Below are 14,026 nucleotides of genomic sequence, written 5' to 3' on the forward strand. Positions count from 1 at the left end.
GATGTTAGAAATAAGATAGATGAAGTCAAGATGCTCAGCATATTGAAAAATATGCTAAGCATCCATACTGGCATACTGACAGTATGCCAGTCTATCCTCACAAAGTTATTTAATCTGTCTCAGCACTGGCAAGGGAGTGGAAAGAAGGAAGGCAAGATAATTCCATTACATAAAGGTTGCTCCAAGGCAAAGTAGCAAATTACACATAGTTAGTATCTAAGGAGTGATGGTTATGAGTATTAAAAAAGTTGGTTAATGGTACAATTCAGAAATGGGTGGATAGAAGATGATACTCTGTGGTGAGCAATATCATTTTGTAAAAAGGTAGGTCCTGGCCTTAAAGTGACAGCAAAATTGGATAAACAAAATGGCTACACCATGATGCTGCTGGATGAAATACTACTTGGAAAACTCTTACATAATTATTCAAATTAAGTGGATATTGAATCCAACATTATTTCTTCTTTCTTTCTTCATCTCTTTTTTCAGTAACTCTTACATAAGTTTGAGAAAATGGGAATAGATATGAGCCTTGAGGGGGGGGGGGAATAACAGACAGGCCTTAGAAGGTGGTGTTCCTCTTATGTGATTTGGCTACATCTTGATTATCGTGTACCGATTTGGTCATCTTGGTTTCTTGGTGTAGATGACAGGTCTGTGGAATGCTCTTTCTGAGGATATATTGAAGTTGTATGGGTTGCAAAGTTTGGTTACCAGGCAGAGGAGAAGGGACATTATAGAAACATATAAGTTACTAAATGGATTCTAAAATATTGATACAAAAGAAATTTTTAATACATGTTGTGCAGTGAAGTTGTATAATACTAAGGTTATTAAAGGTGTGCAGACTAGTTTTTTTTTTTTAGTTATTTAAACCCCAACAGTAAATGAGGTTTAAGGAGAGGTATGTAGGCAATGCGTGTGTATAGTTAGCATGGGTCTCCAGCAAAGAGTCTTTTGACTCTATGGAGATACTTCATATAATAATAATTATAATAATAGCAGTATTATTTTAAGAACAAGGAGCAATGTTCTCTTCGATTGAAAAAGACCTGGATGTGATTTGCATTATAAGAGAAATACACTGGTGTCCAAAACCTAAGAACAAACAACTTTTGCCTGTATATGAAAAAAAATTTCATGCATCTAGTCAAATGTGGACATAAATTTATTGCCACCATTCTAATAAATTACATTACACAAAATGTTATAAATTTTGTATAAACTTCACATATTGTGTGTTGCTGGTTTGCCTCTTTTGTGAGATGAAAATTGCAATTCATTTTTGGCAAAAGTTACAAATTTCATAAGGCCATAGTTAAGGAATTAATGTAGAGTGCTTACAGAAAACTATGCAGAGAGACATTTCAGTATGGAATATGTCAATCCCAAACTACAATGCAGTACTCACAACATCATACCATGCTCAGCACCAAGTGATTCAGGAGTTCTTGAGGCAAACTGGCTCACTCCTCCTTCAGAGCAAAGATAAGGCCTTGTTTATTTTCTGGAGGAGAATTTCGAGCAGTAATGCATCTCCCTGTTGCATACCCAATGTTTTCTATGGGGGTTGAGATCTGGGGAGCATGTTAGCCACTTGATTTGATTAATATTCTTGGTCTCCAGAAGTATCTGAACTGCTCGTGTATGATGTGGTATGACATTGTCATCCAGTAAAAATTAATTCTTTACCTACTACACCACAGAAGAATCTAACATGATGTTGAAGAACTTCATTGCAATATCATTCACCAGTCATAGTCCCTATTTCCAGCACTTGTAGCTCGGTTCATCATTAAGCATAATGACTCCCAACACCATGACCCAGCACTGCTGTATCTATCCCTTTGAAGAATATTCTTATGATGATAAGTGGTACCACTTTCATGCCAGATCAAGTATTGTCTAGTCTAGAATCTGAAGAAAGACTAAAACAACTCTCATCTGTAAAGAGTACATTAGCCTGTCGGTATTTTGTTCAATTTTTATGGATACAATGCCACTTCTATATATACTTCTTATTCTATATATATATATATATATATAGGCTTCAGGCATATAGGCCTATCCATGTACCTGTGCTTGAATGGAGCCAAGTTGCAAGCTGACCTGACCATGGTACATTGATTACATTTTGCTGTTATAACCAAATATTTGTCTTCATGTTCCATGACAGAGCAAGGGTGACCTCTTAGCAAATGTCTGGAAACATATTTCTATTTGTTTGAAATGCTGCCTAGAGCCTGGATACAATGCTATGTGAGATTGCAAATTCTCTAGCAATATCAGTATTTCTGAAGTCCTCTTCAAGCTTTCCACTAATTATTCTTCCCCACACGAAATCATCTAGATGATGTATTTGAGACATTTCAAGACATATTTACAACTTTATTTCTTCACGAAAAGAGCTTCCTTCAAACAATTTACTTGGTACAGCCTTTTGCCTTTTATCCTGTTGAGTGATCCCTTTCTGTGTGAATGTGTCTCCACTTTCTTCTCGAAATCATCAGTTATACAATTTGTTACATGCTGATTCATCTGAATTTGCAGTTGTAATCTTCAGAAACACTGTTTCTGAAGTGGTTGAAAAGTGATTAACTCACCTTCAACTGAAAAACAACCTTATAAATATGCTGGTGTATAAAGATGTTTTTCAGTTGAAGGTGAGTTAATCACTTTTCAACCTGAAGACATCCACATACATCTATGATGAAGAGAATATGATGAATAATGTGAATATCATGCGCTGTTTGCAAATAACACAAAGTTGAGAAAAACTGTTAAGAACAATTCTGATGTACTGGTTCGTCAGAGCAATTCAAATAGATAAGCTATATGGGCAGACAGGTGGGATATCAATTGAACCCCAATAAATGTAAGGTTTTACACTTTGGAACTCAGAAATGTAACATTCTTTATCATATTGGAGTTATTTTAATACAAAGGAATCTTGGGATCTTAGTGGATAGAGAATTGAAGTTGTATTTCTTTTGTACTGATGAAAACAGTACAAAAGAAATGCCACTATACTAAGAAAAACATTCACAATTACATATAAGAATGTAATCATTCCACTCTATAAGGTTACTGTACCTTGATTAGACCATATCTGGACTGCTGAACACAGATTTCTTTGCGTGGATTTCTAGGAGAGAAGGAAGCTCTTAAAAAGGTCCAGAATCAGATGACAAAAACAGTATTGGGTTTTTGCAATACTGATGACAGGTTGAGAGAATGTAATTTGCATGGTTTCATAAGGCAGAGGAGGAGTGATATGATTGAGACATATGAATTGTTAAGAGGAGCTTACTAGATACATACTCAGGATATTATTCAAAGGGTTGAAGGAGAGACAAGGAGATAGGGAAGAAGAGGCCATTCTTGGAAATTATATAAAGGTGGTTTTGCATATGAGAGTGAAGTATGACTTCTTTTTTTTTTCATGGAAAGTGATTGGCGAGTAGAATGTTTTTCTGAATGAGGCGAGACGTATACAAATATTGAATCAATTTACGATGTGGTGTGATAGATATTGTCTCAGTTAGATTGCATCTTACTATTGCCTCTCTCAATACATCCTCACTCCAGGAGTTTGTATAATAATAATAGTTAGTATTATTATTATTCAGAGTTCACCTGAAAAAAGACACAAGAATGAGGATTATTATCATGATTGGTTAATTTAAAAGTGAGGGTTTATGCTGTGAGCTAAATAAGTATGTTGGCTGCATGCTTAGAAGTGTTTTCTGAGACACAGCAGGCTCCAAAGTTGACTCTGGCATTATTATTATATTAAAGAGGCTTATTATGGACTCTGAGTGAAAGTTTAGGTACGGAATTGCTAAGATAGTTAAGTCATCACACTGGATAACATCTCTGTTAAAGAGAACATTAACTTGTAGGAGTAAAGAAGTTATTTACTTTATAGCCACTTGAAAGGCTTTGATCAGACCACAATGTGGATTACTGTGTTCACGTATGGACACTTGAGTTCAAGGATTATGGGAAGGCAGTTGAAAATAATTAGAGGCAAGTAACTAAGATGATAACTGGCCTATGGAATGATGTCTTCACATTTTGAGGACTAGACATAGGAGAGGAGTTATAATAGAAGTATTCTAGTTAATAAGGGAAGCTTTGTAGTGAAATTTTAAGTTTATATATGATAAGTTAGAACTTGGGGAGTGGGTGGGAGGGCATTCCTGGAAGTTTGCTGGAAGTGTAGTTTGAAAGTACATAAGGTTCAACTTTTCGTGGATGTGGCAAGTATGTGGAATGGACTACTGTTGGATGCAGGGACTTAAATGCATGGGTGCAATTTTTGTAAATGTAGTCAAAGGGAGATATGATATTAGTGTCTAAATGAGTCCTTGAACTCTCTAGAGGAGCATTCATAATAATAATAACAATAAAAATTATTATCATTATTAATATAATCAGACTTCCATTTAGTCAAATCATCAGGGGAAGTCCTCACTTTTGTGCACAAAGCTTATCAAGGCATGCCTTGCACCCATTTACTGTTTCTCCACTCACTACACTGATGTCTTCTTTATACAGTGATGTAAGCTGTACAGCTTATGGCAATGTCCTCCATTTCTACCCATTTACTGATTCATCCTATGAAAAATCTCTTCTAACATTCCATGATGTAGAGAAATCTGTGAGATATCCATAATTTGAAGAACACATAACCACTATTAAAGATAAAATCATTTAATTAATTTAACATTAGCAGATAATTTGTTTTATGGCTGACTAAACAAATATCATTTTTAACTATGGTTATATGTTCTTCAACTTCCACATCAATCGTAACAATGCCTTACCAACTTATATGTTTTAGTTACATCAGTTTTTCTCCTGCTATGTACCATGCTCTGCAAATGGCATTCATTATTATTATTATTATGCATTCATGTCCAATATTCCACAGGCCTGATGGTAGTGGCTACTCTTCTACTCTTTTCCAATATATAGACATTCTTTAGAAAACCCAGGTGAGTAAATATGCACACAGTAGTCTATATGCAGCTTAACCAAGGTCTTATACAATGAACCAATAACCCACTTTTCTCTGCATTTCAGTTTTCTCATCATTGCCTTCATCCATTGTGAGATTGTATCCTCTCCTTGCCTTCTAAATTTCAAACCTTACACTTGACAACCATGAACTGGTAGCCTCACCAAACTATTCAAATCCTCTATTAAGGACACAACATATTCTTTACTCCTTATAGTTCTTCTCACTTTTGCATCACATGCAAACAACTGCATATTCATTTAAACTGCATTTAAACCTTTATCATCATCATCAAATTCCTGCCATGTACCCACAAGGGGTGTACAGGATATGATAGAACTACATGAAAAAATTATATCATTACTAACTTCCTATCTACAATTTTCCTCCAAATCAGTCTGTTACTTGTCAAGACTCCAACATTATCAGATCTTATATTTCTATTGTCTAAGGCACTTTGTAAAGTATCAATCCACCTATATCTTGGTCTTCCTCTTGGTCATTTTGCTGCCAACTTGGCAGAGAACACTTGTTTTGCTAATCTTTCCTTGCCCATTCTGTTTAGGTGACCATACTACCTGAGATTAGCTCTGCTAATGCATTCCTGGATGCTGAAAATGTCAAGTTCTTTCCTAATATCCTCATTTTTAATATGATATTGCCATTGATGCCATCTGTTCACACCTATAATCTTTCTCAGGACTCTCATATCTGCGGTCTCTAGTCTTTGGTCAAGTGTTTTACTTCTGACCCAGCTCTCAGATCCATAAGTTAAAACTGTTGAAAGTTTATTTTTCACTTGGTTAGAGTATAATAAATTTAGTTTAATCCTTTATCCAAGTGTGAGCAAACAAAGTTTGCGCCTGAAAGTATCTTCAGGACTGGGGTAAGGTAAGATGGTACAACACCAGGGCACTCCTTGCAAAGGTGGAGCAAGCTACCAACACTCCTATCTCAGTATCTCCCATAATGCAAAACGCATCTCCTTGCGGATATGTCTAATGTTATGCATTAAGGGAAGGACCACAACCCAGACTAGTTTCGACCTTTATTGAGGTCTCTTCAGTGGGAGCCAGGCCCAAGTGGAGATACCAGGCAGAAGCATTAGCAGGTCATCTCTACCTATAGGAGTTGATGCATCTCCTTGCAGATATGTCTAATGTTTTGCATTATGAGAGATACTGAGATAGGAGTGTTGGTAGCTTGCTCCACCTTTGCAAGGAGTGTCCTGGTGTTGTACCACCTTACCCCAGTCCTGAAGATACTTTCAGGTGCAAACTTTGTTTGCTCACACTTGGATAAAGGATTAAACTAAATTTATTATACTCTAACCAAGTGAAAAATAAACTTTCAACATCTTTCTCTAAATCCAGAGTAATTTATTAAAAAAGGGTGGCACACCATTTGGCAACTCCTATAGGTAGAGATGACCTGCTAATTCTTCTGCCTGGTATCTCCACTTGGGCCTGGCTCCCACTGAAGAGACCTCAATAAAGGTCGAAACTAGTCTGGGTTGTGGCCCTTCCCTTAATGCATAACATTAGACATATCTGCAAGGAGATGTGTTTTGCATTATGGGAGATACTGAGATAGGAGTGTTGGTAGCTTGCTCCACCTTTGCAAGGAGCTCTGGTGTTGTACCACCTTACCCCAGTCCTGAAGATACTTTCAGGTGCAAACTTTGTTTGCTCACACTTGGATAAAGGATTAAACTAAATTTATTATACTTTAACCAAGTGAAAAATAAACTTTCAACTGCAGTTATCTGTAAATGTAACAGTCTTATTTCTGAAATAGGGAACTTTTAATGGTGTAGATTGATTATGAAACTGGTTGGTGGATTCCCTTAAGCCAAGCTATTCAGAATAACTTTTCCTTTGAGAAAATTATTCTAAATTTTTTTGTTTGCAAATCTGACATGAATAAATGCTTTATTTACATTATTTATGCATATATATATATGACTGCTTAAAAATGTTATTAAAAACATTGCATTAATCTATAAGTGATTCACTAAGCAACAGTGGTTTGAAACTTAACATATTATATGACCAGGGTATGCCTGTATTGGTCATATACTGGCTGCAATTTCACTCATTGCACTTTTTTTTTAATACTTACATGTGGTCTTTTTTGTTTTTAAAATAGCTTGCTTATAAATTTAGAACTACTTCTTTGATGTTATTAACTATCATTCATTTTGTATTCAAATAGGATAGTATTTTAAATATTTATAAGGAGTATTTTCCAACTTCAGAATATTATTGTAGCATCTACCAATGAATTTAGCAAAATTACAATCAAAAGCTGTAAAATATAAAGTTGTGATTTTAAAAAAATAAAATAAAATAAACTGTGAAATAATTTTATTAACAAATTATTGTTATTTAATTAGGAAGAGAAATGGAGAAGATGTGTCTGCCTCAGCAACCATCAAAATATTCAAGAAAGAAACAGAAACCTATATCTTAGAAATAGAATCTATTACAACAATCTTATCTGGAAAATTCAGTTTTGAAGCTAGCAACAAGCTGGGAAAAGCATCTACAGAAGGCAAAGTTGATGTAAATAGTAAGTAGCATTAAACTATAAGTTGTCAGAGATGCATATATATTATATCTTATTACATATCTCCAAGGAATTCAAAGACACAAATCCACAGGAGAATACAAACCATTATTCTCACAATGCCTATCATGCCTTTCTTTAAACTCAGTCACTGACAAAGCACTCATAACTATCTCTGGTGACCTATTCCACTTATTCACCACCTCTCTGAGCAAAAATATATCCTTACACCCTTACATAACTTTTGAAAGGGGGAGGTGACTTCTTGTTCTTTCCTGGCTTGTCATGTATTTAAAATTTTTTTCTGCCTCAATTCTATAAAATCCTTTTAGTAACCTATGATTCCATCATATATCCTCTTTCCTGCCTATTAACTAAACTTTGCAACCCAAAAGCCTTGAATCTATTCTTATAAGGATCATTCCATTCCTTAGAACTGTCACTATATTGGTTGCTCATCTGTGGATGCTTTCCTCTGCTTAGAAAGAGAGATGATAACTTTTTTCCCCTACATATCAGTATGTTTTTCAACAACCAAGTGTCTTTTGAGCTATATTGCTCACTTTTGCAATATGTCTACTGGATATAAACTTTTTCATCATCCTCAAATTTTGAAATTTCTTGTGCTCTGTTGCATTCAGCTTGTATATTAAAATTTGTTTAATAAGAAAATTTTTTTGGTTTATTAGTCATTCTCAAAATAAACAATGGAGATATGACAGTAGTTATCAGCCCTACTGATTATGTTTCAAAAATATCTCATGAAGAAACCAATGAGCTGCTTCACAGCTGGCACAACTAGTCAATAGATTTGTTATGAAAACTCCAAGATTATATGATTTACTCAAGATTCGCAAGTCTTAATATTCCTGACAGCCTCATTGTTGATAGAAGAAGCTCACATATATATTTATTATCCAGATATTTTTCTGTATTATTACAAAAAACCACATTAGGCACACTGATTCATGCATCAAGAATTCAGTCCCTTTTATTCACAAACTATCATTCATTTCTGTCTTGTTGTCTGACATCCGTGCAAGTCTGGAAGAGTGACTCTTTATACCATTATACTCCTTGATGAAGTGTTGAGCCTCATTGAAGAGATCTTCTCACTAGATGTCACAAGCTGTTTGAGCATTGCCCTTGGTTAAACTTTTTTAAATGAAACAGTGGTCTTTACAAGGAAACTTTTGGACTAGCTGTGGGAAGCCTCTTATATCCTTCTTCTGCTAATCTTTTCAAGGAAAAGTGAAACATTTCCTTATGCAAGCTGATGCAAAACCTGCTATTTAATGGATTTATGTTAATGGCATCTTTTTTTTTTTTTTTAAATAGTTTGGAACATGATATATCCAATATAAACAACTTTCTTCATTCTAGTTCCAAAATTTTGATTCACAAAAGAGAATGCAAGTAAACTACATTTTTTGATGCTTTAATCTTAAAAAAAAAAAAAAAATAAATAAAAAAAAAATAAAAAAAAAAAAAACAGAAGGTGGACATTTTCTGCAAGCCCATCTGTAGTACTAGATGCTGCTATTATGTTTTGTTTTTTCACCATCCTTCCCAAATATTAAGTATAATTCATACCTTAAAAAAAGGGAGTAATCTCTATTTTAAAAGATGGAAATAAGTTAAAAGAAAACTTGAGTATCCTCTTTGCTAGTTTGTCCTTAACAAGTATTCCAAGAGTATTGATCAGAGGATACTACTTAATGAGGTGAGGTTTAATGGCTATATAACTAAGGTGGTTAAGTCATTACACACACACACACACACACACACACACACACACACACACACACACACACACACACACACACACACACACACACACACACACACAGTGACTAACTGTAGGGTAGAAGAGAACACTAACTTGTAGGAATAAAAAAGTTATCCTCCTAACTTACAAAGCAAGGCAAAATCTGGATTATTTTACTTAGATATAGTTGCTTGAGTTCTGTGGACATGGAGAAATGGTCAAAATTATCCAGGATAACAAAGACTAGCCTATAAAATTTTAAACTTCAAAGTTTAAAAAGTAGACAATGTAAGGAGATCTGGTAGAAACATTACAAGTTAGTAAGGAGACTTTAGAGTTTAGATTCAAGATGTTTGGCAGCTTATAACTAGTGAAAAGAAAATGTCAGTCATCTCTATAAGCTGAATGAAGGTATGCATGCATGTGAGATCCAGATTCTCATATGCACACAATGTGTAGAATGGGCTTCTACTGGATGTTGTGAGTACATTATCAGTGAATGTGGTCAAGGAGAAATATGATAGGTAATTAGGTTGAATGAGACAGAAGGGCCCTCCCATGAGTGTTGACAAGTTTGTCTTGTCAAAGCATTTAAAACATTCCTAGTAAATACATTTTTGGCATGAAAATATGAGGCAACATTAATGACCAGTCATGAAGTGGGCATCCACAAAATGCAGCTGAAGATTATTATTATTATTATGGTATCTCCATGGAGTCAGTAGACTCATCGCAGGAGACCCAAACTATTAAAACAATATCTATCATATCTGTTCTTGAATTCATTTACAGACGAAGAACTCGCAACTGAGTCAGGTAATGCATTCCACTCATTCACCACCTTCCAGGTGAAAAATCTAGTTCTCACACCCTTGTTAACCATACTTTTCCTTAATTTCCAGGGATGACCTCTTGTTCTTCCATCACTATCACACAGCTGAAACATTTCCCCTGCATCAATCTTATGAAAACCTTTTAGTAATTTAAATGTTTCTATCATATTCCCCTCTTTTATGCCTATCAACCAACCTCTGCAATCCACAAGCTCTCAATCTGTCAATGTAAGGAGCATTTTTTACATCACTCACCAACTTAGTCACTCTCCTCTTAACCCTCTCCACAATCTCCTCATCTCCAAGGAATCCAGGTGACCAGACCTGAGCACAGTAATCCAAATGTGGAAGTATTAACACTTGATAAAGGGGAATAATAACCTCTTTATCTCTGGATGTTAGTGTATTCCTTAATAACCAAGTAATCCTATGTGCAATCTTGGACACCTTAGCAAGGTGTTCCCTGAACTTTATCTCCCTATCTACCAACACCCCTAAGTCCTTAGCCTCATCAATCTCTTGGAGTACCGTTCCATCAATGTAGTACACAGCTGGTAATCTTTTAATTCCAAAATACATAACTTTACACTTTTCCCCATAGAACTGACATCCATTTCCTTTTGCCCATTTTACGAGCTTATTTAAATCATCCTGCAAACTCTCAACATCAGCTTGATTTTTTATTGCACTATCCAACTTTGCATCATCAGCAAACAACTGAATATCCTTTTAAGGCATTTCCTATATCATTTATGTACAAATTAAACAACAATGGCCCAAGCACAGAGCTCTGATTTCCATAAGCAGAGCAGTTAATGAAAATCAGTGAATAAATCAGAGATTATTATTGCTGAAATTGAACATCAGATTAGCATAAGTCAACCAAATTATATATTGGCCATTTGGAATAAAGATAAAGTGTGTACATTTTGGGTGCCATGTCATTTAACTGGTGAAATGAAACCAATGAGAATGGAGGCTTGCTGTTGATTGCTTGAGTGTTGCCAAAAAGAAGGCAGTACTTTTCTTCACAAAATCATGACCATAGATGAAAGCTTGTTACATCATTATGACCCTAAAATAAAAATTCAGTCTATGGAATATCACCACCCTATTTCACTGAGAGCCAAAAATTTCAAAACTGAACTTTCTGCAGAAAGTTCATGCCTGACTGCCTTTGGAAGAGCAAAGGTGTCATTTATCAGGACTGCATGGTGAAAGGGATGACAATGTTTGCAAAGCTTGAGATCTTGAGAAAGTTGAAACAACAAATTAATCACATTTGTGCAAAGGAAAAACCATTTTTTTGCAACATGATAACATAAGGCCATTCATGCCTATCAAAGAGATTAGATATGAAGTTGTGAAACATCCTCATTCTAGTCATAATACTTCTGGCTATTTCCTAATTTGATGACACATCTGATGGGTATCAGTTTTGAAAGTGATGAACAATCAAAGCAGACATAAGAAGTTTTAGCCATGATAACTTTGAAAAGTTTGTTACATAATGGAGAACATGTGTTGAAGGACAGAAAGATTATGCATAAAAAGTAGTGTATGAAAATAAATAGAAACTTCACACTTTGTTTTTTTATTTCACTGACAAACTTTTTTGCATGCAGTGCAAGCATTACTTTCAGAAACTCATTGTAATAAACATTCTCTTTAAACATGCTATATTATATGTTAAATAATCCTGTCACTTTGTTAATGTTGAGTTTACTCAATTCCTCATACACATTCTGATATATCTTACCATTGGTCCCTTCTCTGCCATTCCCTCCTCACTGAAGTTGTACATGATACCACACTTATGGGAGTGATACCTTGATTGAAATGTTCCAACTGAATTTACATAGGCGCAATACTTTTCTAATGAACATTGACTATGGTGAAGTTGAGGAAAAAAGAGTAAGTTGTTGGGGCAGGTAAAGAAGAATAGTGTGGTTGGAAAAGTCATAGGCATGTAGCCCAGATATGATAAGGAGAGCAAACATAATGAATAGTAGGAGAGTAGACATAATTGAACCTCCTTCTGTGAGGCGAAGGAGGTTCAATTTGTAAATCTGTGGAGTGAATTTGAAGAGAAGTTGGAATGGTTTAAAGCTGATAGATTACATTTGATGGATTTTATGTTCAGCATTTAGAAAGTCTATTATTTTTTGAGAAGGCACAGAGTCCAGAAGTTAATGATTCGGGTTTACTTGAAGCAGGAGAGCACAAATAAACAGATTGTACGACAAGAGGAAGATGGATATGAGGTTGTAAATGTAGTTGCAGCAGCACAAGATGATGGAATTCATAAAGGCAAGGATGAGACAAGTAGGAATGGAAGTCAGAGTCAGGATTAGGGAAATGAGAGTGGTTAGACCAAAGAGAAAGGTATGGTATAGCAGCTAGATTAGAGAATGTTGGTGCTGGTAGAATGGCCTCAAACACACAGGGATTGTTAGGTTTGCACACAGATGTAAGGAGTATTCAAAACAAGAGAGTTGAGTTTCTTGCATTGATTGAATCAGCATACTCAAAAGCATGCTTTTGAGTATGCTGATTCAATCTGCAATCATTAACAGCATTCTCCCTCCTATTTTCATACTACAGCATGAAAAGAGGAGGGGTAATGCTGTTAATGATTGCAGATGAATTGTGTCTGCAAAGAGTGGAAGTTGATAGTGCATGCACAGATTTTGACTCAATCTGTTTGGTGTGAAGTTGAAATAAACAGGTTATAGGATGCTGTTTTAGGTCAGGAAATACAGAGAATACTGATTGTGAAATGTGTAGGCAAATTAGTTGGACATCTAAAAAGAAGGTGATCTAATGGGAGACTTTAATTACTGGAATAGAATGGAAGGAGGAGATGGTTTATGAAAACAAGGAGAGTGAGTTTGTGGAATTTCTGAGAGATAAGTATCTCAAGCAGCATGTGTTTGAAGCAACTAGAGGCTTTAATGTTTTGGATGTGATGATAACTTCACAAGATATAGTTCTTAATGTGGTGTTGATCCTGCAGCTGGTTGGTGAGAGTGATCATGAGGTACTTGTTTGGGAAGTGATGAAACAAGAAAAGGTTACTGTCAAAAATGGATATATGTGGAAGTATAAAGCTTGATAATAAGATAATTCTGTGGTCAATTAACATCAGTACATTAGATAGATGAACTGAGCAAAAAAGATGATGAAAATGCATTGAAACTCACAAGGCAGCATCTGACAAAAGCAATTTATAACTGCATACCAAGGGTTAAGCAATAGAATGGGAGTGAAATGGACGAACAGTGAAATCAAACCAGCTCTGCTGGAAAAGAAATTGCTATGGAGGAAGTACAGGACAGTCAGAAATGTGACAGTGCAGTATGAGAGGAGATTGGCTGGTCAGGCCAGGGTTAATTCAAGGGAATTTTTCTGCTATATGCCAAGCAAGAGAAAGAACAATTATAGCAGGTTGACACTTGTGGATGGTCATGGCAGTAGAATGAGAGTTATAAAAATATAGTGGTATTATTGATATATATACGATATATATATATATGAATAGTACTATTAACTCGGGGTTGGGATATGTTCATTTTTTTAAATTAACTGACTTAAAACCCGAGAATTATAACACAATGACATTTATTTGAAAAAACGCAACATGTTTCGTCAAGAATGACTTCATCAGGAGATAAGAACATAGAAAGATATTAAAAGACACGAAATTAACATTGACACACTCTAAAGTTATACAATTATAAAGCCATAATATTCGACTGTAAATTACAGTTATTATGAGCTTGAACTACAGTCCGAGTTAAAGTTCTATTGTTGTACACCTGTGCGTGCGTGAAA

General features: G+C 35.2%; 1 protein-coding gene across 1 annotated transcript in view; it reads left to right on the forward strand.

Moving 5' to 3' along the window:
• Positions 1–14,026, forward strand: part of LOC150109564 (protein Obscurin-like) — a 1,271,613-nt gene that overhangs the window by 567,105 nt on the left and 690,482 nt on the right. Inside the window, exon 45 of the mRNA XM_090402667.1 lies at positions 7,419–7,594. Coding sequence (XP_090258793.1) covers positions 7,419–7,594 — 176 coding nt within the window. The remainder of the gene's footprint in view (positions 1–7,418; positions 7,595–14,026) is intronic.

Source organism: Typopeltis vanoorti, chromosome 2 (assembly GCF_054136105.1).
Source record: "Typopeltis vanoorti isolate ZY-2024b chromosome 2, IOZ_Tvanoo_1.0, whole genome shotgun sequence".
NCBI classification, from domain to species: domain Eukaryota; kingdom Metazoa; phylum Arthropoda; class Arachnida; order Uropygi; family Thelyphonidae; genus Typopeltis; species Typopeltis vanoorti.